The sequence below is a fragment of the Harmonia axyridis genome, chromosome 7, assembly GCF_914767665.1.
Source record: "Harmonia axyridis chromosome 7, icHarAxyr1.1, whole genome shotgun sequence".
Classification (NCBI taxonomy): domain Eukaryota; kingdom Metazoa; phylum Arthropoda; class Insecta; order Coleoptera; family Coccinellidae; genus Harmonia; species Harmonia axyridis.
The window spans coordinates 3,141,140-3,166,915 of NC_059507.1; the positions used below are offsets into that span (position 1 = coordinate 3,141,140).

At 33.8% G+C, this 25,776-nt stretch overlaps 1 protein-coding gene across 2 annotated transcripts; it reads right to left on the reverse strand.

Moving 5' to 3' along the window:
• Positions 1-1,817: 1,817 nt before the first annotated feature.
• On the reverse strand, positions 1,818-24,664 carry LOC123684236 (high mobility group protein DSP1). 2 transcript variants are annotated; one of them, XM_045623414.1, is made up of 5 exons: positions 24,517-24,664; positions 13,668-14,120; positions 3,349-3,509; positions 2,735-2,909; positions 1,818-2,651 (listed from the first exon to the last, which is right to left on the reverse strand). In XM_045623414.1, the coding sequence occupies exons 1-5, from the start codon at positions 24,595-24,597 to the stop codon at positions 2,535-2,537; spliced, it is 987 nt and encodes a 328-aa protein (XP_045479370.1). In that variant the 5' UTR covers positions 24,598-24,664; the 3' UTR covers positions 1,818-2,534. The 2 variants fall into 2 exon arrangements, with proteins under 2 accessions (XP_045479370.1, XP_045479369.1); XM_045623413.1 differs by lacking the exon at positions 24,517-24,664 and adding an exon at positions 21,675-22,328.
• Between the last annotated feature and the right edge of the window lie 1,112 nt (positions 24,665-25,776).

Genomic DNA, 25,776 nt, shown 5'->3' on the forward strand with positions numbered 1-25,776 from the left:
ACTATTTCCTCAAACTTCAGTGAGTTATCCGTCACCAGAGTAACCATACTTTTATTTTGGTTAGGTTCGGTAACCACGCCCACTCTGCTTGTCAGTTGCCATTTTAATTTTCAGTTTATTGGTTATAAATATTTTCCATGAAATGTGTTGAGACATCCCGATCACGCCAAAGTAGGTGTTTTCCTATGGGCTCATCATGAAAAATTGGTAGTCATTGATCAAAATTATGCTTTTGTTGGAGGAATTGATTTGTGTTATGGCAGATGGGATGACGATAAGCACAGGTAAAGTTATATCTTTAATATCTCTTGTTTAACCAGGGGTATGGTCCGTATATCACCTTAGTTATTATGGTTAGTAAGTTGGTGGTCTGTATATGTAAAATTCCTCAAAAACCGGTGACTATTTCCTCAAACTTCAGTGAGTTGTTTGTCACCAGAGCAACCGTACTTTTATTTTGGTTAGGTTCGGTAACCACGCCCACTCTGCTTGTCAGTTGCCATTTTAATTTTCAGTTTATTGGTTATAAATATTTTCCATGAAATGTGTTGAGACATCCCGATCACGCCAAAGTAGATGTTTTCCTATGGGCTCATCATGAAAAATTGGTAGTCATTGATCAAAATTATGCTTTTGTTGGAGGAATTGATTTGTGTTATGGCAGATGGGATGACGATAAGCACAGGTAAAGTTATATCTTTAATATCTCTTGTTTAACCAGGGGTATGGTCCGTATATCACCTTAGTTATTATGGTTAGTAAGTTGGTGGTCTGTATATGTAAAATTCCTCAAAAACCGGTGACTATTTCCTCAAACTTCAGTGAGTTGTTTGTCACCAGAGCAACCGTACTTTTATTTTGGTTAGGTTCGGTAACCACGCCCACTCTGCTTGTCAGTTGCCATTTTAATTTTCAGTTTATTGGTTATAATATTTTCCATGAAATCTAACACTCAAAAACTGTATTATTTTAATTATGAAACAGCTCAATTAGTTCTCAACAGCTACTACAGTAAGCAAACTCTAACCCATGAAAATATTAAAGTGCTGAGACATCCCGATCACGCCAAAGTAGATGTTTTCCTATGGGCTCATCATGAAAAATTGGTAGTCATTGATCAAAATTATGCTTTTGTTGGAGGAATTGATTTGTGTTATGGCAGATGGGATGACGATAAGCACAGGTAAAGCGATATCTTTAATATCTCTTGTTTAACCAGGGGTATGGTCCGTATATCACCTTAGTTACTATGGTTAGTAAGTTGGTGGTCCGTATATGTCAAATTCCTCAAAAACCGGTGACTATTTCCTCAAACTTCGGTGAGTTATCTGTCATCAGAGCAACCGTACTTTTATTCTGGTTAGCTTCGGTAACCACGCCCACTCCGGTTGGCAGTTGTCATTTTAATTTTCAGATTAATGTTTATGAACATTTTCCATATGAACTAACACTCAAAAACTTTATTATTTCAATTATGAAACAAATACCCTTCACATCCATTAAGAATGTTTAGTTGTTCACAAATTAAAAGAGATCAACCTTTTATAACCTCCAAAATTCTGTCAGAAAAATTTGGTCGACCAAGCGGTCCGTAAATACGAAGCAGGTTACCTGAAACATTGAAATCCACTAGTAACCGCTCTGAAATTGGATTTACGTGGAATTCATGTTAGTTAACGAGGAAATTCAGCCAAAAATGTAAATAATTAACCAAAATATATCTTGTTTACTTATGTTTCCTTCCCTTACTTCTTTTTATATGTCCTGTTGAAACTGATTGCAATATCTGAAAATATAAGCATAAAATAAAAGGCCGATTTGTTATCAAACTTTTATTAATCATTAATTTAAGATTCATCAATATAATAATAACGGATCAACTTTAAGTTTATGAATAATAAATTCATCAAATGGTTTTACATAGTACAATTTCTTTTTCCGAATAACAATATTCTTCACGAAAAACAGTAATAAAAAAAAATTGAAAATCTTCACGATTCGAATATAATATAAAAGGAAATCATTATTCATTATAAATTTTTCTAATAAATAAAAAAAATGGTCAATCCTATCAATAATATACATTTTCTGAACCTTAGGATTTTCATCAAACCATAAAAATATAATATTACATATTTAAAATTCCAAAATGGAAATAAGGTGTATATTCACAGTAGTTGCATCCTCGCAATACAACTAGAAGAAATTATGTAACCTAGCATTTCACACACATTAATGAGAAATAATAGATGATTTCATACATGGACTATGAAAAAACTGAGGGCATGTGTTATGGCAATGAACATCACTGTATTGATTCCTTACTATGACCGCTGAACCTATTTCGGGAAGTTGTTCCACTAGCACTTTTCTGTTTTTACCGATATAATTTTTTTTCTCATTACTTGTAAGTACACATAGACGACGCAGGTAAAAAGAACACAAAACACTGCCATTAATTATATGTACATTTTTAGGAATGAAATGAAGGCGTTGCTAAAAATGAGGTAACGATGAGAGGTCTTTTTTACCATTTAATCGTCTTCGTCATCGTCTACGTCATCATCATCTCCTTCATCGTCATTTTCAGGTACAGGTGCTGGCTGGGCTTGCATTGATGGATTATTCCTCTTTTTATATGCAGTCATTTCCTATGAGGAAAATTAACAATTAGAAACTTCTTTTTCTCCAAAGAGATATTCAATGTTAATTTAAAATTGAGGATAATACTTACTCTTTCGTATCTTTGTTTGTCTTTGTCTGCTAGAGCTTCGAACTTTCCTTTGATTTCTGGATCAGCATCAGCCCACCTTCTACCAAGTTCTTTAGCAATATCACCAACTCCATATTCGGGGTTTTGTGCCTTAACTTTGCCACGTTCGTCATTACTGAACCAGAAGAACGCTGACCTGAAAACAAGTTACAAATATTAACTTAAGATAATGAACATAACCAAGAAATCTATGTGAAACTGAGATATTCTCGCACAATTCTAAAAAGTTCTAAAAGATATGGCAGAATGAACCGATTTGAGATCTAGAGAAATAATTAATCTCACTCAGACATTATTAATGGTGTACTTGAATTATTTACATGTATGTTATTTTATATTGTTGAAATTTTTGTCTGCTCTGATCAAATATGATTGACAACAGCTTTTATCAACTTCATTTAATTTAGCACAGGCTTATAACTGTCGTACTATAAAGAAGCACGCAATTGATCAAAATGTGCCAAATATAACTACCGAAAGAGTCAGGAACAATAATAAAAACAAAGTAAATAATATATCAACATGTAAATAACTAGGATCAAAATGCAAAATTTTTTTTCTATTGCAATACTTACAAGGAACGTTTTGGTGCATTAGGATCTTTGATTTGTTTCCTCTTCTTGCCCCTGGTTTTTTCTCCTTTGGGGGGAGTATAATTCTGCATTTCAGAGTCGTACCTTTTTTTGTCATTTTCGGCCATTTCATGGAAACGTTTCTTTTCTTTGTCCAACATGGTCTGAAACGAGAAAATTCATATGAGAAATTATGTACAATAAAATTGATTTTCAAAATATTATGTACATGATATATGAGCACCTAGTCTTTAAAATATTTATAAGTGTAGCATACACTATTTAAATTGACCTCTGATAAAACAAAGATAAAGAAATAATGTTACTCCTGAAGTATACAGGATGGCCCACATTCCAATAGAATATTTCCGTAGGTATGAGTTTTTCCAAAAACGCAGACAAGTCAACTTTTATTTGGAGAGAGAGACATCTTGCGACTTTAAATTCGTAGGTAATATGATCTCAAGTGATGTGGCAACCCCTTCAAGAGTCTTTAATATCAAATAGTGTCAAGTGACGCATAATTTTGAAGGTTTTACAATTTTAATTATGAATACGCTGAACATTTCTTGTTAGCGTTCGCTCCGATATAAAAAAACCTGTTGGAAATGGTTAGTGAAAGCAATAAGCTTAGAGGCATGAATGTACACCTCTAAATTTGCAATCACAAGGTTCAAATCAACCAAAGAATCTGTCATTTTTCTTTGAACCTCCAATTTAGGGACACCTATAAATTGTTCCTGTTAGAACTATTTAGAGGGGCACTACAGGGATATCGAAAACCGTTAGAGATACAGGGTGGCTTAAATTACAAAAAAGTTGCTTTATTAAGGGATTATTGTGTTGGTGTGAACAGATCCAAAATATCTCCAATGGTTCCCGAGATATCTCTAAAAAACTGAAAATCGAGATTTTCTTTTTTTCTGTATAACTCATTTGTTTCTGGAGATAACTTCACGAAATTCGATTTGTAGTCATTATCCAATGTAGAGATTCTAATGGTGTCGTCGGATTTCTTGTTTTCCGCTGTTTCAGAGACGCGATAGCCAATTTTTTTCTTATGGACGCCATATTGGATTTCCTTATGAGGCTATGAAGAAAAAAATTACGAATTCAACAATGTATCACACTTTACAAAAATAATGAGACTAGGTACGCAAATTTGAAGAGTTGTTATGTGAAATCATCACTTGACTATCGCGTCTCTGAAACAATAGCAAACTGAAAAAATCTGAAGAGACCATTAGTATCTCTATATTGGATAATGGCTACAAACCGAATTTCGAGAAGTTATCTCCAGGAACAAATGAGTTATACAGAAAAAAGAAAATCTCGATTTTCAGTTTTTTCGAGATATCTCGGGAACCATTGGAGATATTTTGGATATGTTCACACCAACACACTCACCCCTAAATAACGCAACTTTTTTGTAATTTAAGCCACCCTGTCTTTCTATTCGTTTTCGATATCCCTGTGGTGGCCCTCTAAACAGTTCTAACCCTGTGAAGACTTGGTGGTAAAAAAATTTCATATTCATTATCACTTAGCAAGAGGATCAATGCAGAATATATCAACCAATTTTTTGTACCAAATCAGAGGTTATCTTGCAAATATATTTCATTGAAATATAATTGAATTTGGAATATTTTTTCTAGATAGGAGAATAGTTATTCATCATACAAGTGCAGAAGGCATTGATATTCTCCCACGAGTTCGAAATTGAAAAACACTGACTAGTTTTCGAATGAGCCGTGTATTATAAATTATTTTCTCTAATTCACTCAATATTTATTGAAATTGATGAAATATTCTCATAAATATCGTTTAGTAATTTTTGCATTGAAAAATGTTGGTTGGCAGAACAGTTTTCTGTATCACAAATTTGACAGATGAGAGATAAAACCGTGACAGGAGAGTACCAACATACAATAATGAAATATAACCATGATATCTGTATGAAACTGAGATCCCGCATGGTTTTGTTCTACAAGGTATGCAGAATGAACGGAATTAGAGAAAATAGTAATTTAAGCCACCCTGTATCTCTAACGGTTTTCGATATACCTGGAGTGGCCTTCTAATTAGTTCCAACCCTGTATATCTTATAGATAAATTTTGAATAAGCTCAACAATTTTTTTTGCAAGCAACAAAATATCGTTAGCACTTTCGAAACCGCCTCAAACACGACGTTTGAGAACACCAAAAGCAAAATTCTCCCCCTTTCCCAAACACAACACATGCGAGGAGCAGAGGGAGAATCGATAATATTAAAATTCGGGCTTCTGCCCCAAATATAATTTGTATCAGACCCGAACGCGCCACCCCTCGTGATTTATCTTATTCCATTTAGAGAGCAGCCCGGTCTGCTGAAGGAGGACAGAAGCTGAAGCAAAAAGAGGAGCTGTTTCCCTCGTATCAAAATAACCCTTTCCTCATCCCAAAGCTATCATTGATTTTCAGAGGTTGGGATATAAGTCGGCGCTTGCGTGAATTTATACCTATATACATATTCGAATATAACATCGGAGACCCTTCTCTCGTATTTCTGGCCCTTTCAGACTCGTTTAATTCCTTTCCCAAATTTTAGACCCGTTGCCAGGGAGATTATTTGAAAATTTTAGTCTGGAGAATCTAATATTACTAACTATGCAAAACTTTATATTATGGTATTTTATTCCTTTTTCATTTGAGAAATATCACATGTAAATAGTTATTTATAATACAAGTGCAGAAGGCATTGATATTCTTCCACGAGTTTTTGAATGAACGAGTGGTAGAATGAACCTAATTTCATTATTTTCTCTAATTCATTGCATTTTTATTGAAATTAATGAAATATTTCCATAAATATCATTTAGTGATTTTTGCATAGAGAAATGTTGGTTGGCAGAACTGATTTCTTTAAGGCAAATTGATGAATTGATAGATAAAGCCGTACCAACAAATAATAATAAAATATAACCATGAAAACTGTGCTTTTCTGATATATTCTCGCACGATTTTGTTCTACAAGATGTGGAAGAATCAACGGAATAACCACAGAATTAGAGAAATATAATTTGATAACTAGCAATTTAGAACGAATTTCATACTTCGTAGTGGGTTATCCAATAAGAGGTTTCATTTTGATATAAAAGAAGGAGTATATTTTAAGTGAAATCAATGGACGTTTCCTTCTCTGTAAAGAGGGAGGTATGCCTATGAAAAAATATCAGCTAAATAGCCGCCAAGGCTATGGTTACAGCACCATATCCTTTTCATGAAATTTTCTATGACCAATTTGCACATTTTCAGCTGTATGTCCTCGATAACTTCACGAATAACATATTTAACATCTTGAATAGATTGTGGAGCATTGACATAGACACCTAAGATGCAAAGAAAACCTGGTGTGTCTACTTATACCTGTAAAACTTTCAGACAAAACGGGAGATTTTTCAGATTTACACCTACTTGATTTCGAGGGATCGCGTCTGTTTCAGATGGCGCATACATCGTTTATATTTGACATTTCTCTCGATTTTCGGCTCTCGTGACCTTCGAGTATAGAACAATAATACTATATATTCTATGCTCGTAACCATCTTCTATACTCTATTCAATAGGAACTGAATTGGAATTTATTGTGAAAGTTTGGAAAGTCTAAAATCAGTATATCATTTTTAAACGGCGCCAGGCAGATAGCGGGAAATCGAAAATTTCTGAAGAGCGCCACCTTACAGAACTCTGGTGAAGCAGGACACCAAAGTAACAGGTGGATATCTCAAAAAGTCTGAAACAAAATCGAATCGGTACACACACCAGGGATTCTATGCATCTTACATAGACCTCATCTTTCACGTGGACCCAAAAAAGGTCTAAAGGTCACAAAGATCTCGGTGGCCAATTGTGATCGCCTCTTCAAAAAATAACATGGCCAGGAAACTTTTCCAGCAAAATTTCAATTGAGTTCTTATGTTTACTGAACTTTAAAAGACCTAAGACCTGAGTCTTCATGCTAAATACGGTGTAATGTCGTTTATGAAACGTCTTATTCCAAAAATCGACAAACCAGGGTTTTCGTCAACACTATGGGCTACAGCAACAATATTCTCAATTGTTCTTTCTTGAGCGACGCAGACGGTTTCGATCCGTCACATCACTAACTGATTTTTCCAAATTTTCATCATTTTTGCATCATTATATAATGAAGAAATATGTTCAACATAATTCGCCTAATTTTTATCGACAACGCACTATTCAACGTTTACAGAGTCCTATTAGAGAAATATTAAAGAGATAATTGATTTGAGAATGTTGTTCCTACTTAAGATCTTGAGAAACCGCCTTTCATATACTGGTTAACATTCCTCAGATTATAGCATCAGTTACTCAACAATATGTATATCGATCATGTTAAATAGACCCTGCATAATTCAACACTGGAGTAAACGCAAAAAAAGGATAAGCTTTTAACAACCTCTGCCTTCAAAAAAATAGTCCTTTCGCTAAACATTTCAAATTGAATTCGAGATTGTTCTTTTTCAACGTAGAACTGAAAATACTTGCATTTTTGTTGAACACAAAAATAGTGAGTGAATTTTATTGCAGTTTTTACAGATGGGTTAAACCCAGCTTGGGACAATATTTAAACTTAATTCCCTTGAAATCAGTTAATTGCAAAGAGGAAGAAGAAACTATAGAAGGGGTACCACGTTCTTAGAAATTCAATTATGGGAGCTCATTGCAGTAAAATTTGCGTTGATACAGGCTCTTGAAATCTTCGGACGCAACTGTGCCTGTGAAACGTATAAAGTATATTTGGCAGGACGTCCGCTGCACGACCGAGAAAAGTATATAGAGTATATATTGATTGAACATGAGGAAAATCTTTGGTTCTTTTCGGTAATGACAGTTACCAGTAAAAACGTGTACTAACGGTCTGTATATTAACGTATTACGGAACCCCTATCGCGCAACATTCTCATACCGCATTCCTGTGTAATTTCGGCAGACGGGCGTACGAACATGATGCAATTTTAATTTTGTGAGCGAAGTTAACCTATTTTAGACGATATATCTCAGTCGAAACCCTCCATAAATTCATGCCCAGGAAGAGAGCGTATGTTAATCGACGATGCCGGCAGCAAGAAAGGCAACGTTGCATCCTGACTAGATTTGACCACAGAAATCCTGCGAGCCGGTGCAGATGGGAGAAAACCAGTTTGCCTTCGGAAGAATATTACTCTCCGAACCACCGTTGCTTCAAAACCGAAAAGCAACTAATATGTTGATCTCGAGAGAGAGATCTCCGGTTGGAATGAAGTCTAGTCGCATATTCGATTTTAGTTTGAAACAATTTGGGGTTCAGGTTAACCATTCACCTCGGTATATTTTTCAGAATACTGCAAATTTTACATAATGTTGATGACTATTTTCTCTTATTCTGTGGCAAATCCGTTCATTCTGCATACCTTGTAGAACAAAACCATGTGGGATCTCAGTTTCATACAGATATCATAGTTATATTTCATTATTGTATGTTGGTACTCTCCTGTCACGGATTTATCTATCATCTGTCAAATTTGTGATACAGAAAACTATTCTGCCAACCAACATTTTTCAATGCAAAAATCACTAAACGATATTTATGAGAATATTTCATCAATTTCAATAAATATTGAGTGAATTAGAGAAAATAATTTATAATACACGGCTCATTCAAAAACTAGTCAGTGTGTTTCAATTTCGAACACGTGGGAGAATATCAATGCCTTCTGCACTTGTATGATGAATAACTATTCTCCTATCTAGAAAAAATATCCCAAATTCAATGATATTTCAATAAAATATATTTGCAAGATAACCTCTGATTTGGTACAAAAAATTGGTTGATATTCTGCATTGATCCTCTTGCTAAGTGATAATGAATATGAAATTTTTTTACCACCAAGTCTTACATTTTCGAATTGATGAAATTTCTATTTGGATTTTAGGTAGAATATACAGGGTTAGAACTATTAAGGGGGCCACTACAGGGATATCGAAAACCGTTTGAAAGACTGGGTGGCTCAAATTACAAAAAAGTTGCGTTATTTAGGGATGAGTGTGTTGGTGTGAACAGATCCAAAATATCTCCAATGGTTCCCGAGATATCTCGAAAAAACTGAAAATCGAGATTTTCTTTTTTCTGTATAACTCATTTGTTCCTGGAGATAACTTCACGAAATTCAGTTTGTAGTCATTATCCAATATAGAGATTCTTATGGTGTCTTCAGATTTTTTCTGTTTACCATTGTTTCAGAGACGCGATAGTCAACTGATGATTTCACATAACAACTCTTCAAATTTGCGTACCTAGACTCGATATTTTTGTAGAGTGTGATAGATTGTTGAATTCGTAATTTTTTTCTGCATCACCTCATGAGGAAAACCAATATAGCGTCCATAATAAAAAACAATTGACTATCGCGTCTCTGAAACAATGAAAAAAAGAAAAAATCTGAATTTCGTGAAATTATCTCCAAAAACAAATGAGTTATACAGAAAAAAAGAAAATCAGGATTTTCAGTTTTTTCGAAATATCTCGGAAACCATTGGAGATATGTATCTGTATCTCTAACGGTTTTCGATATCCCAATAGTGCCCCTCTAAATAATTCTAACACTGTATATCAAAATTTTTGTCGCACTTATTCGCTAAAACCCTGTATAGTCGAATTCATTCATCAAAGCTTCTCGCAATACGTTCGCTTCTTCTTTTTGTCAACATATGAATGAACAAACTCCGATCCACAAGAACCATCTGACGCATTGGAATTCCTGAGAGATAAATCGTCGAATAATATCCGATATTCTTAAAAATAGTGGTGTTGTAATTCCGCTAATAAAGAAATGATTAATTTTCGAGAAATAAATTACGATAGAGGCTGGGAGAGAGAACGGGCTGGCTAGAGGTTATTCACTCCCGAGAGCTCATGGTCATTAAAGCCGATGGTGGATAAAAAAAATGGCCCTGCGGCACAAACAATAATTTATAGTCGGCAGAGCACGATACGAAAAAATTCGACAGACATTTTCAGCGTTCTACACCGACTTTTTTTCTGAAGGAAGTGTTGCAGCTGACTCAAAATAGACAAGATGATCTCATTTGAATATTTGTGTACGGGAAGTCTATGGTACTGGAGTGAGCATGGTAATTGACAGTTTTCATTGCAAAATATTCTTTTTAATCTTTCCAAACTATCGGCTGGTACGATTTTTATTAATTTTGTAGAATCTTTCTGAAAATGTAATAAATTTTTCTGTTTCAAACAGATCAACCAAAATATTGTTTTTATTTCTGGAATCTTCAAAAACTACTGAATATTTTTCATTTAATGATTTATATACCTCAGCGATGTAATTAGTTTATTATGCAAAAAATACTTCTTTTTTCTTCTTCTCAAATAACTTAACGCCATTATTTCAGAGTTAAATATGTACTATATTCGCCCAAGTTGAAATGACTTGTATTGTAACCGGACATTTTGAGCATCTATCTCTATCTATCTATCTTCTGCTAGGATATTAAGTATTGAAGATTATTCAAATTGAACGACTATGCAGTAATAACCATCTCAATAACTTAGTCGGTTATAATGCACATTTAGTTGAAACTCCGAAATAATGCCAGTAATACAACGTGTTAACGATTCTGAGCAGTGTTTGAAGCTGTTTAAGCGTAATAAACCTGAATTTTTGCGTAGATATGTGACAATGGATGAAACATGGCTCCATCATTTCACTCCGGAGCCCAATCGACAGTCAGCTGAGTGGACTGCACACGATGAACCGAATCCAAAGCGAGGAAAAACACAACAGTCAGCTGGCAAGGTTATGGCATCAGTATTTTTAGATGCGCAAGGTATAATATTCATTGATTACCTACAAAAGGGCCAGACCATCAACAGCGATTATTAAATAGCGTTATTGGATTGTTTAAAGGATGAAATCATTAAAAAAAACGGCCCCATTGGAAGAAAAAAGGTGCTGTTTCATCAAGAAAATGCGCCGTGTCACAAATCAATTAAAACAATGGCAAAATTGCATGAATTGGGCTTCGAATTGCTTCTGCATCTACCGTATTCGCCAGATCTGGCCCCCAGCGACTTTTTCCTGTTCTGAGACCTCAAAAGAATGCTTGCTGGAAAGAAATTTAGCGCCAATTAAGAAGTAATCGCCGAAAATGAGGCTTATTTTGAACCGACAGACAAATCGTACTACAAAAATAGTATCGAAAGGTTGGAAAGTCGCTTTAATCACTGTATCGGCCTTGAAGGCAACTATATATTGAATAATAAAATAGAATTTTTCCAAAAAAAATGTGTTTTACTATGTTAGACCGGGGATTTTTCAATTGACCATAACTGATTTTGATAGAACAATACAACGATTTCTGAACGATGTAGAAGCGTATATCCTTCCATGATTCAATGGCATAAACAACTGAACATAAATGACATAAGAAATGTCAGAAAATTATACAGTGTTGCCATTATAACCATTTGAATTGTATCGTTATTTGTTGAAACAAGAAGATCAGCCTTGGGTGTATATTATTACATAACAATTTAAAATAATACCAAAAAAAAGGGAACCTATTACTTTAGTTTCCTCAACATATTTCCTAGGATCCACACATGTTGAATTACTATATCAAGTTTCGTATGTGAACTGTCAGGAGTTTAGGATAAGAACATGTGTGAACTTACTCTGTGTACAAGATTAACGGAAACGAAAATTCTTTAGATAAATTGCTATTGCCTACTTGCAATATTTTGAACCGCGAAAAAATTGTGAAAGGGTCTTAATAATCGTTATTATTGTACTGATTTCATTAGTCTTCCATAAATCTACGATCTGTATCAACTAACTATCAAAGATGTAAAAGTAATGATAGAAAAACTAAAAGATTAAAATTATTCAGAAAAATATATTTATGGTTAGACAAATAATGTATATATTTATGAAATATGTAAACTTCACAAAACGCTGAAAACTTTACACAAGCCTATTGCATATTTTAGACGTTATCACTTTTTTATTAATTATAGAAATGAAATATTTAAAAAATGTCTCCATAAAATGATCTAATGAAAGAAAACCGTAAGAATTTGCAGAGTTGCCAAAGTTGTTTTTTCCTCGAATCGTTTTCAAGGTTTATTGGTGGAAGTAATAATCAAGAGGGGAATCTAAAGGTCCATTACACTAGATTTATAATTGGAACTTCCTGAAATCACTGGAGAGCACAGCTATCAGATTAATAGACTCTAGTTTGCTCGGCAATAAATAAAAAATACAGAAAAACCTCAATTGTTACTCATGGGTTGGCAGTAACAAATCATAATTACTACTGATCTTCAGAAGCTTTGAGTTTTATAGGGTTTTTCTCGTGTCAGAGGTTTTGCTCCCCATAATAAATAATCTACTGATATACAGGTTGTTCCTAAATAAGAGGTACAAACGAAAATGATTCTTTGGATCATTCTCTATCTCGAAAACAGAGCGTTTGTTGTTTATAGGTATCTTTTTTCTCAAAATTATGCAAGAATTCTCTCAAATCTGAATTTTTGCGTCGATATGAGACAATGGATGAAACATTGCTCCATCATTTCACTCCGGAGTCCAATCGACAGGCAGCTGAGTGGACTGCACACGATAAACCGCATCTAAAGCGAGGAAAAACACAACAATCAGCTGACAAGGTTATGGCATCAGTATTCTGGGATGCGCAAGGTTTAATATTCATTGATTACCTCCAAAAGGGCCTAACCATCAAAAGCCATTATTATATAAAGTTATTGGATCGTTTAAAGGATGAAATCGTTAAAAAACGGCCCCATTTGATGAAAAAAGAATGTGTTGTTTCATCGAGACAATGCGCCGTGTCACAAATCAATGGAAACAATGGCAAAATTGCATGAATTGGGCTTCGAATTGATTCTGCATCCACCGTATTCGCCAGATCTGGCCCCCAGCGACTTTTTCCTGTTCTCAGAACTCAAAAGAATGCTCGCTGGAACGAAATTTAGCGCCACTGAAGAAGTAATCGCCGAAACTGAGGCCTATTTTGAAGCGGAAGACAAATCGTACTACAAAAATGGTATCGAAAAGTTGAAAGATCTCTATAATCGCTGTACCGCCCTCGAAGGCAACTATGTAGAATAATAAAATCGAATTTTGCCAAAAAAAAAAAAATGTGTTTTCTTTGGTAGACCGGGGACTTTTCAATCGGACTGTTATTCTTGTTTTTAAAGACCTAGTGCTCAAAAATCAATGACATTGCTCCAGAAAACACTTACCTTCCACCTATCTGCGCATTTCCTCGAGAACTCAGCAAACACAACATTTTCTTCAGGGTGTTTCTTCTTGTGTTCCTCCCTGCAGGTCTGCACGAAGAAGGCATACGCAGTCATACGGCCCCTTGGCCTGGCATCAGCTTTTGCGCGCGGCATTCTGCCTTTGGTAGCTACTGGCTGCAACTGTTGCTGATTCTGCTGTTGATGCAAAATCGACTGGTGGTGCGGCGAATGGTGGTTGTTCAACTGCTGATGATGCCTCTGCTGAGCATCTACCAGTGCCTGGTGGTGTTGTTGCAAGGCGGCGTGCTGAGCTTCTGCTTGACGCTGCCGCTCTTGGTGGTATCTGTGGATAGCTTCGTTCTGTTGCGTCTGAGCCTCTTGATGCCTTTGAACGGCTTCTTGATGCTGCTGTTGACGCTGTGCTTCTTCTAATCTAGCATGAGCTTCTGACTGCTGGAAGAATAAAGAAAATATATTATTTAATCAATAATTACTAGAGTATATTAGTTACACTTGTTTGCAATATAAAGTTTGATGCAACTTTTGTCGGATAAAAAAAGTTGATGAATCACTGTTTTTTGATAAGAAGAAATACTGTGCAATCAAGGCTATTGCTTGACCAGTCTTTTTCAGGCTGTTCCCCGATTATTTCTACAGAAAAGTTATTTTGAGAAGTTGGAGAAGCGTTGGTGTATATGTATGGCTCTTGAAGATGATCTTCAGTTTGGGATTGTGTTTTGTCTTCTAAAGACGTTCCTATTTGCAGCCTATTAGTCAAACTCTTAATTTCATTTTGTAATGTTGATTTGCTATAAAGTACAAATGTATCTTCTTGGCCATTTGTAGACATTGACTTTTATCCCAGAAATTCCAGATGTTTGCCTGGATTTTCTAAATACGGTATCATACTTGTCATTAATGAACGGCGCTCTTTTATCCTAGAAAATAAAGCTTTAACCATTTCTTTACTCAATGTCGAGTTATAATGACTTTCCAATTTGCTGATCATGAAACGAAGTGTAGTTTTAGCAGTGTTGCATCTTCGACTGTAACTTATGAGTGGTTTATTGCCTTCTTGGATGTTTCAAAAGACGTTTGCGCTTTAATTGTTTAATATGTAATATTAATATTGAATCATGCATGGAAAATCCCGCTAAATTTCAGAGGGATTGGATTCCCAAGTTACTTATGCCCGCCACTCACGTAGCGTTTCTTCCAGCGTTTGGTAGCTAGCGTCGAAGAGATTCCAGTCGGGCAGTCAAGTTCATACTCTGATTTACAGTCGTACGGCCGTGTCCCGAGCTGTCTGACTGGAATCTCTTCGACGCTAGCTACCAAACACTGGAAGAAACGCTTCGTGAGTGGCGGGCATTAGAACAAAATTCAGACAGAAAAGGAACGATATCCTTTCAGCTCTTCAATTGTTCGAATATCCAACAAGTCAACACCCCTGCAATACGTATTAGCACCGTGAAAAGACCAAAATTGAATTGGAAATGACAAAAATAATTGATTAACAATGCGGTTACATGGCGCGAATGCGCCATAAAATGAAACTGAAATGGGAAATTAAATAAAGATTATGTGTTTGATGGAAATTACCGCCATGTAATTAATTGAATGTTTGAACTGCAGATTACCGTCAATGTTTGTTATGCTTTATTCGATTACTTCTCTGAATGTGGTCCACTACTTTGCTTGAGGTAGCCACACCATTTGAACGTATAATTACAGATTCATCATGCAAGGTTTCATGTTGATCGGAGCACCAGAACCAGAGAAAATCAAAGATTTACGAAAAAAAGAAAAGAATCAATATCTCAGTGGCATCAGATTGGATTGTGTTGGGATTTGGTGTGTACCTCTGAGTAATCAACATAGATAGAGGGAGCATATATGTCATTTTCAGTAAGCAAATTTTGTCCCCAACGTTAACTATCAAATTTGACATGAAGCGCGCGGAAATGAAAACATATCAGTGATACGATATTTCACTCGATTCGCGAGTTTGTCCACAAAGAACGCACTTCTTATGTCCCATAGTGAATCAACGTTTCATATTAACTCGAAATAAATTGAAATAAATACCTAAATATATCAGAAATTCTGGAAACAAACTTCAAGCGCGCCAAACGACGTGAAACAACCGCTGACACTAGGAGAGCTAAAGTTGCCAAACCTTGGATTTCAGCAGGTAGATACAGAAAATGAGAAATATTCTGCTTATTATAAATTCGACAATTAGAAAAAATATCGGATTCCAAATATTCAAATTTGCATATTCAATCGGGAATCACTCAAATAAATATTTTCAATTCAATATAATATAAATTCATAATGATATAGTAAAATTGTGGATTTGAAAATATATCAAAACCCGACAACGTAATCTAACCATGTTGGGGACATGTAAAAATTGCGTTTACTTCCTCCATCTATGTTTATTACTCTATGGTGTACACATATAAAATGAGAATGTCAAACTTAATGTAAAATTTTTTGTTGATCACGTAGTCAGAACCATAAAAAATTCTAGCAGAATCTCGAAAGCAAAAACCAAGTATCTCAGTGGAATCAGATTATATCGCGTTGAGATTTGGTCTGTACATATAAAACAAACATTTCAAGTTTCCTGCGAAATTTTCTGGTAATCTCTCCACCAGAACCATAGAAATTTCGAACAAAATATCGAAGTAAAAAACCAAATATTTCTTTAATAACATATTCAACTGAATTGTCAAAAGAAAAAACCAAATATTTCAATGATAACAGATTCAACAGAGTTGAAATTTTGCCTGTCAATTTATAATATTATCCATTTTGAGCTCGATGCAAAATTTCATGATGATATCTCGACCAAAACCATAGAAAATTCAAAGAGAATATCTAAAGAGATTTCTTTATTGATTGTATTCGGTTGAAATTTAGTTTATGCTTCCGATACCAAGAGTTAGTTATTTCCTAATTTTTTTTTTCTAATCCTCCGGCTTTATAAAGATATTCAAGCTTCCCCGCCTTCATTAATCGAAGATTATCATCACAAATTCATTTCTGCTTGCTAGACACTCCACCGACACATATTAATTTTCTATTATATACCGATAAAAATCTCCCAAAAAAAAAACCCAAAAAGTTAATTAAAGCCTAGGTTAGGTAATTTCCAGTCTCATTATTTAAGTACTAGCCAACCGACTAGTTTGAAGGCTGGGCGATGGTATAAATACCATGAAGTTACCTCGAAGAGCTCCACCTAGCTTGACCCCTACATCATCAAAAGTATGACCCCGCAAGACTGGACTAACTTTTTCAACGGTTTCCAGAGCTGGCTCAGCCGCTATGAAATTCCTGTTTCATTCTAGACACGCACGAAGGATTAATTTTTAATTGTGCAGCTATTAAAAGTAATGTATTCGCGATGTGTGGAACATTTGGTTTCCTGTTTGGCGTTTAGCACATCCTAATTCATATTTTTTGTGATTTCTTAGGAATGAAATTAGTCGATACTTCACTACATCCTAAAACTGAATTCTCTTAATTGGAGGTAGAAACGAAAATGATCCACAAACATCATATTTTCGAGATACAGGGTGTTAAAGTATATTATTTAAGTTTTTTTTCTTACAGAACCTTCCCTTCAAAAGATATTTAACTTGAATTTGGCATCGTATCTGCTACCGATTCCGGTAAAAAAATTGCAAACAATCCTTTAGTAATTCTCAGGAAAATCCAAATTATTATAAAGATTCGATTAGTAAGCTGTGATGAATAAATTAATTATAAGTTTTGATAAGTATTCACACAATATGTAGAGGAAATTCATAAAGATTCGATAAACTGGTATTTTCATCACAAAAAAAGTAGGATTACAAGAAAAACCCTGTATCACCAAAACAAAGCTTTTAGCGGTTCATGCTTATAGAACTTTTTTTCTTAAATTACCCAAAGAATCTCTCATTTTCCTTTGGATCTACAATTTAGCAGATATCACTATCCTGATTTAAGTTATTTTAAGTGATTTCTAAGTTATCAAGATCAAGAATACTAAAACCTATAACTGAATTCAAATTCTAAAATATGTTAGATGATATCATCTATTGAGATTTTGAATTTTTAATCCTAGTTGCAAAATTTAGTATTCTTTTCGAATTGGTACCTATTTGATATTGTCTAACACTCATTTATAATCTTAAAATATTCATGACTAACTGATTACAATTAGTCATGCACATACAATATCTTATCGATTGTTACAAATACAATATAGCTCAAATTTACATTTTACGAAGCAAACAATGTAAATCTATTTTGAAAAACAATTTTTGTTTTGGTTTAGTAATAACATCGTTCATCAATGTCGAGCAATATTTTAAGGGGTAATAAAACACCGAAAAATGAGTGGGTTTTTTACCAAAACCGCTTAATAAGGGTGCTACAACCCTTAGAAGATACCAAACGATAATAGGCTTTTCATGAATAACATTATCGATTCAAATTTTGATTATTATTTGAGGGTATCAAAATAAGTTATTTTGCATTCACTACTTTGATTCTTTAGATTTACTAAGGGTTGTTTTCAAGGGGTGAGTAACTCTTTTTACGTCATTTTTCTTCAGGAGAGATATACTGAAATATTATTCTCTGAAGTTTTTTTTGAAGAAAGAATCTTCTAAAAATAAACAGTTTCCTAGTTATTCAAGTTTGAAGAACACGGAATAATTTGTTCAACCAAAAGTGTAAAGAAAAACAAAGATATTTTTTTCATATTTTATCTGTCTGTCGATGTGAAGGCGATATTCATTTTCAATAGTTGATTACAATATTGGAATGAGTTTTCTGCCTTTTGCTTTGTAACTTGATCAGCGTCTGGCTTTTTTGACTGGTCAGCTTTGTTTCTTCTTCTTATCTGGAATAGTCGGCGTTTTATTTTCTTGCCTTGTATACTGCTAAGTGGTTCTTTGTTCTTACTCAGTTGACGTAGAATCTATGTAACTCTACATTCAATTCATTTCACCAAAAATTTGTATGAGCGATAAAAAAGAAATAACAGAATTTTTTAGAATGTTTGTGTCTGGTTTGTGGAACAAGAGCTCAAAAAATCTTACGATATTATAACATGAGTAAAATCATACGATTAAAATAACGGTATTCATAGCCTTAGGGAACCGATTCTTTCCTCTCAACGATAATAAAAAGTTAGCCGACCAATTGGATAGTAATTCTTATTCACCTGGTCATAAAATCATGTAAAAGTTACTGCCTAGAGAGAATTCAGTCTGTTTCAGATTATATTACGGGATCTTAAAACATATCATACCAAAGAAATGTCCAGCCAAATTAGAGAGAACATTTTCAGATATTCCTCATGAAAATTAATTTTCTCTATTTCTGTGGTTATTCCGTTCATTCTTCCACATCTTGTAGAACAAAATCGTGCGAGAATATATCAGAAACGCACAGTTTTCATGGTTATATTTTATTATTCTATGTTGGTACTCCGAACTTTCCGCCACGGCTTCATCTGTCAATTCATCAATTTGCCTTAAAGAAATCAGTTCTGCCAACCAACATTTTTCAATGCAAAAATCACTAAATGATATTTATGGAAATATTTCATTAATTTCAATAAAAATGCAATGAATTAGAGAAAATAATGTATAATACACGTACAGAAGGCCAATTCTACCACTCGTTCATTCAAAAACTCGCCACTTCGTGGCTCGTTTTTGAATTTTGAACTCGTGGAAGAATATCAATGCCTTCTGCACTTGTATTATAAATAACTATTATTTCAGAGATAGGTTGCACTTCACCTCATTCAATCATCATATGAACAGAATATGACAAATGAGACACAACAAAATAAATTATTAATTAATTTTCATTAAATATTCTCCAATCTCAAAATTTCTCATTATATTCCGAAATAAGTAGATTGCAATGAGAAATTAGTCATATGAAACCTTGCATTATCGTAGTGGTGTTATTCAAGTTAGTGCTTTATTTAATTAATCTATATCGCGGTGTTTCTTTTAGTGATTCACTGAAAATTATAATAACATGACAAGAAATTAGATAATAATAGTCTATTAATAGTTTCTTCTCGAGTCTTCTAATATTAATTGATAAAAGTGCAAATGTAAATATTATTATATTCGTTCATGCTTTGTTGCTTGAATTCATTACCACGCAAGAAGTATTTTGTAAATAATTTTCAAGTTATAATTTAATAAAGTAGTTATAATAAGTGTAAGATAAAATACAAAACTTTTGAAATCTGACATTAGTCATTTATAACCATGTATAATCGTAGTGGTGTTATTAAAGTCAGTGCTTTATATAATTAATATATATCTTGGTGTTTCTTATAGTGATTGACTTGAAAATATTGTAATGTTGCAGAATTAACTTGAAAATTTCAATTGCTTTAATATAAATACAGGGACTGAAGTAGCTTTTGAAAGTTTTTCACCGCTTTTTCACTATCCCAGACAGTTGTTTGACAATTATAAATTGTATACTATCGCTTTTATTTAAATCTGTGAACTATCTTGTTTCAAACCAGTAATAAGTTAATATACTACGATATTATTCATTTATAACCTTGTATTATCGTAGTGGTGTTATCAAAGTCAGTGCTTCATATAATTAATCTAAATCGTGGTGTTTTTTATAGTGATTCACTGAATATTATAATGATGACATGACAAGAAGTGATAGAATAATAGTCCAATGGTTGTTTTTTCTAAAGCGTTCGATTTTTTAACGATGAAAGTTTATATTTAAGTATCATTACTATTTTCGTTTCTATCCAATTCGAAATTGTAAATATACAACCTAGAACCTAGCTTTTAAAATATTGTAATATTGCACAATTATAGAAGGTCTTGAAATTATGATTGCTTGAATATAAATTGTACCTACAGGGAAATGATTTTAACATTGAAATGGCTTCTGAAATGTTCTTCATCGCTTTTCGCCATTCCACTCAATTATTTTATAAGAAACACTTCGAAATTGGCAATTATAAATTGTATGTTATCGTTATTATTCAAAATTAACTATATAATTGCTTCCAAACCCGCAAAAAGTAAACAGCACTATGACATTAGTCATTTATAACCTAGAATAATCGTAGTGGTGTTATTTAAGTTAGTGCTTTATATAATAAATCTATATTGTGGTGTTTCTTATAGTGATTCACTGTAAATTATGATGATAACATGGCAAGAAGTGATACAATAATAGTCCAATGGTTGTTTTTTCTAAAGCGTTCAATTTTTTATCGATGAAAGTTTATATTTAAGTATCATTATTACTATTTTCGTTAATACACAATTCAAAATTGTGAATATACAACCTAGAACCTAGCTGTTAAAACATTGTAATATTGCACAATTATACAACGTCTTGAAATTATGATTGCTTGAATATAAATTGTACCTACAGGGAAATGATTTCAACATTGAAATGGCTTTTGAAAGGTTCTTCATCACTTTTCGCCATTGCAAACAATTATTTTATATGAAACACTTCAAAATTGGCAATTATAAATTGTATGTTATCGTTATTATTCAAAATTAACTATGTAATTGCTTCCAAACCTGCTAAAAGTAAACTGCACTATGACATTAGTTATTTATAACCTTGTGTAATCTTAGTGGTGTTATTTAAGTTAGTGCTTTATATAATAAATGTATATTGTGGTGTTTCTTATAGTGATTCATTGGAAATTATAATGATAACATGACAAGAAGTGTGAGAATAATAGTCTACTGGTTGTTTCTTCTCAATCATGTCGATTTTTGATGGATTTAAGTATTGTTTTTTTCATGTTCAGTATCTTAAACTCAAAATATATAACCTATAACAGAAAAATGTGATTTTTCGAAACCATTGTTGGACGGACAAAGAAATTCAGACTACTCTCGAATCCTTTCAACTGGAAGGGTTTGTTTATCTCACAGGTACAAAAAAAAGATCGAAAAAGATGACCACGAGAAAACCTACCGTAGGAGAGGGTGACTGTACAGGTGCCATGGTTTGTTGAGGGGGTTGTTGCTGCGATAACATTGAAGAATGCATATTCTCCATCGTGGATGGCGGATACCACCATTGCGCCGCCGGAGACGGCATTGACATAGTAGGATTGCCACCGCCGTGTCTGTAATCATATTCCCGAATCCCCTGCGCTCCCACAGGAGACGTACTATGTACATTCGACACATGCATCTGGGGATTTTCGAAACTATTGGCCATTTTATAAGAAAACAGCTGTTGTGACTGCGAAGCAGCCGTGCTAGCAGCCAGAATCTGCTCCTGATGCTGCTGTTGCTGCTGAGCGATCTGCTGCTGCATCATCTGCTGATGCTGGTGCATCGACTGCTGATGATCGGGGCTCCACCACATCCCCTGGTCGTGTCGGCCGCCCCAGCCTCCTGGGTGATGCTCCGACATTTCAAACTAACTCTGTTGTTCGAGGGGGACGCAGAATTTATTGCGCATGGAGGACAATTCTACACGAAAAATCACAGGGGGGCATCACACAAGAACAATTGGAGGACACTATCATTCATACCCGTCACTTGTGTTCAAACGCACCGAAATTCACCGAAAACATTGAGCACCGGTCATCGAGGTACAATCTTCGGCACGACGCACGGTGAATAATGAAAGAGTAAGAACGCGCGACGTAGCCTTAGCCTGAAAATGTGGCAACATGGCGCGAGACCGAGGGACGCCAATACCGGCATCTAGTGGCAGGCAGCGCCCTCAAACGCAGCGGCCGACTTGGGAACTTCTGTCGCCCTCCCACATTAGGCGCTCGATAAGACAAAGCTCCCAGCCCGGGGTACTGAAAGCCTACGCTAATATCCAATCATGAAAACTGCCATAACTCATCAATAACGTATTAAATCTCCTGTTTCAACCCCCTTAACGTACCCCCGAATTAACTCCAATCTCGGACAAGCCTGGCTATGTATTTTCCGAAACCGGTTTTCTAGAGATGGCCGGTATTTTATTCAGATTTTTGAAAACTATGATCAAAGAGAAGGAGAGCAGAGGTGCTTTCTGCCAAAGGCGATGAGTTTTTTCGGTAACAAAAAGGCTCGAAAGGGATGCAAATGGATTTCCAATAAGAACAGTTTTGAAATTGTAGAATAATCTCAAAACAAATCTTACAAGAAATTAAAAAGCGTTGGCCTGTCTACTTTTGAATCTGAACATCGACTTATCGAAAATAATCAATGATACTTGTTTACTACTGAAATCCAATAGATCTTTTCTGCGAAATAGGTTTATGTTAAGAGAATTAACGTATACCCATAGTACTCAATACATCAATTCCTTAGAATAACTGATAAGATCGGCTGCTATCATAACAAAAATACCTATATTGAATCATTTCAAAATGTTCTTGAATTATTTTTACATCAGCAACTAAAGGAAGAACAATAAGATTTAAAATTTCACTGAGCATCAAAACTATAGCAAAAAAAATATAGTGCGTCAGAAATATATTAATTCTAATAAGATCCAGAGTTAAAATTATTGATTCTCAATATCAAACTGTTTTTTTACGCAGTAACTATATATATATATATATATATTTTTCTTCAAAAGTTCCAATATAGAAGATTTTTTATTCGATTCTACGAATACATTTTGTTGAGAAAATTTCAAGGGGTTAACCATATTTTTATCAAACTAAAGAAATCAAAATCCATTGAAATAACATCAAACATCATTACCAATACAGTAAAATTGTTTTAGGTGTTTTGTACCTACCTATTTCAGAAATCCATAGACAAAATTATTTTCAACAATATTAAATTCAATAATTAATCCATTTAAAGCGTTAAAAATATTAAAGACTCCATTTAATTACTACAGTAAAATTTAAAAATCTAATGTAATTAGGTCACATCAAGTGAATTTTTAATCAATACCACACTGTACGAGTATAGGAATAAATTCTACACATACCAGAAAAATAAAAAAAACGTATAAATTAAATAATAAGTTAATATAAAAAAACTACGCTTATATCGATTAATAAAAATTTAAATAATACGAAAAAAGTTAGTTGAAATAGGCGTCTTGACCCCAAATAACCTTCAGGCTATATTCCAAGGAAAATATAAATATTTATCGACACTCAGAAAACCCCTCATAACAAATTTGACGGGTAAAAATTTTGGCGCGAAATGCGTTCTAGGAATTGGCCTAGTTAAAAACTGAGTAGAAAATAAAATTAATACGAAAATTTCGAAATAGATGTAACGTCATCAATGAAACTTATGATAAAATAATCATTCTGTGTAATTGTATTCGAAATAATGATGAATTAACGAGAAAAATACATTAATTTCCATTAAAGATATAACGCCAATGCACTTATACGAGCCATAAGCCTAACGCTGTACTGTATAGGATCTACGTGCTACAATGGAGTCCAATACAGTCAAGTAGTAGCCATATGAACAAAGCGTTAAAAAGAAAATTTTAATTAATCGGAAACCGTTCAAGTCTATACCCTCAAATTTTCCCTAAAAATCGCAAATAATTCGATACCCCACCTCAAAAATTTTCCGCTCACAAAACCTCATACTTTCCTTGGAAAAAATTAATATCTGTTCATACCGAACCTTCCAATGCAATCCTTATGGCAGCCATTTGCCATATATTCTATACGTATACTACCAGCTACGAGTAAATCCGAGTTTTCAAGTGAACGCATAATATTTTTCCAACGCTACTCGGAGAATAAATTACATATTATTATACTAATAAAATAATGGAATATGAAACTATGACAATTTCTACAAACAAAAATACAAACGATTCTTACCTGACAGAGCTTCAAACTACTGCTGAAACACGGCTTCGTATTTGGATGCCCCACGCCACTTACGAGTGTATAAGATAGCATTGGAAATTTCGGGCGCTCTCGTTGGTACGATTCAAAATTAGCGCTACGAATCGACCAATGGCGGATCGAGAATACGACAACGTTACATTTCTTTTCATGCCCAATAATATTTTCAGTTGCACAATAAAGGAGGCATCAACGCTTTTTAGTGGATCTTACAAAGGCGGGAAATAAATCATTAATTTGCTCTAATTAAATTGAATAGAAGACGGAATTTATTAGTTTTATTCTTTCAACTTTAATTCAGTTGACTCTAAGTTGACGTCTTTACAACTTATGTACTTGCTATATGTTCAAAAGATATCTTAATATTTTACAGTTGGGATACTCTCGAATAATTAACATACCTGAAGGGTTCTGAAACCTGTAATTTTTTTAAATATAAGTATATTGCAATCGTCCACGTACGTATAAGAGTTGAAAATTATCAATTCAATCATTTAAGTTTATCAAAAACATGATGGGTATTTGTCTTTTAGTCGAATTCACATATTTGGAAATAATTACTTCGAATTACCATTTTCTACGTCTTTCAAAAACTATCAATGCATAAAAATCGAGTTAAAAACAAAACGAGCTCTAATACAATTTTGACATTTAATATGGAAAAATTTGGTTTTGACCATTGACTCGTTGAAATGAATATATGGTGGATGCGCTGTAATTATGGAAATCATAATGTTTTTCATGATATTTAGATTTGTTTGAAACTCATTTGTTTTCCTCCCTATTTCAAATATGGTTGATCTATATTGAGCAATCTTTTATCTTAGGAAATAGTGCAAAACCAATATTTTGCAATTTTTCCTTTGAATACTGCAATAGTACAAAACAATTGTTTTGCACTATTTCCTTTTAATACTTCAATTGTTTGATATATAAAAATAACATATTTCAAATGAGAAGGGAAACACATTAATTCCAAGCGAGTCTAAACATCAAGAAAAAAGTATAGTTTTTATTATTATAGCGCATCCACCATATATTTATTTCATCATTTAAAAAAACTGCACGAAAGTAAATAGAAAAATCAACGTCAAGCCTGATATCTACTTAAAATAATAAAATATCAAGTTGAATCCCTGATAAAGTATATTACTTCAGAAACTAATATACAATGCAAGTAATTATCGATAAAATATTAGCATAAAATAAATCAACAATTCTTTCCTATATACC

Excerpts from the sequence above, each read along its gene's own strand:
- LOC123684236 (XM_045623413.1), bottom strand. The coding sequence starts at position 22,121 with ATGTCGGAGCATCACCCAGGAGGCTGGGGCGGCCGACACGACCAGGGG. Across the intron at positions 14,121-21,674 it reads TACAGTCACCCTCTCCTACG|CAGTCAGAAGCTCATGCTAG; the intron begins GTAGGTTTTCTC and ends TTATTCTTCCAG. Across the intron at positions 2,652-2,734 it reads ACAAACAAAGATACGAAAGA|GAAATGACTGCATATAAAAA; the intron begins GTAAGTATTATC and ends TTTTCCTCATAG.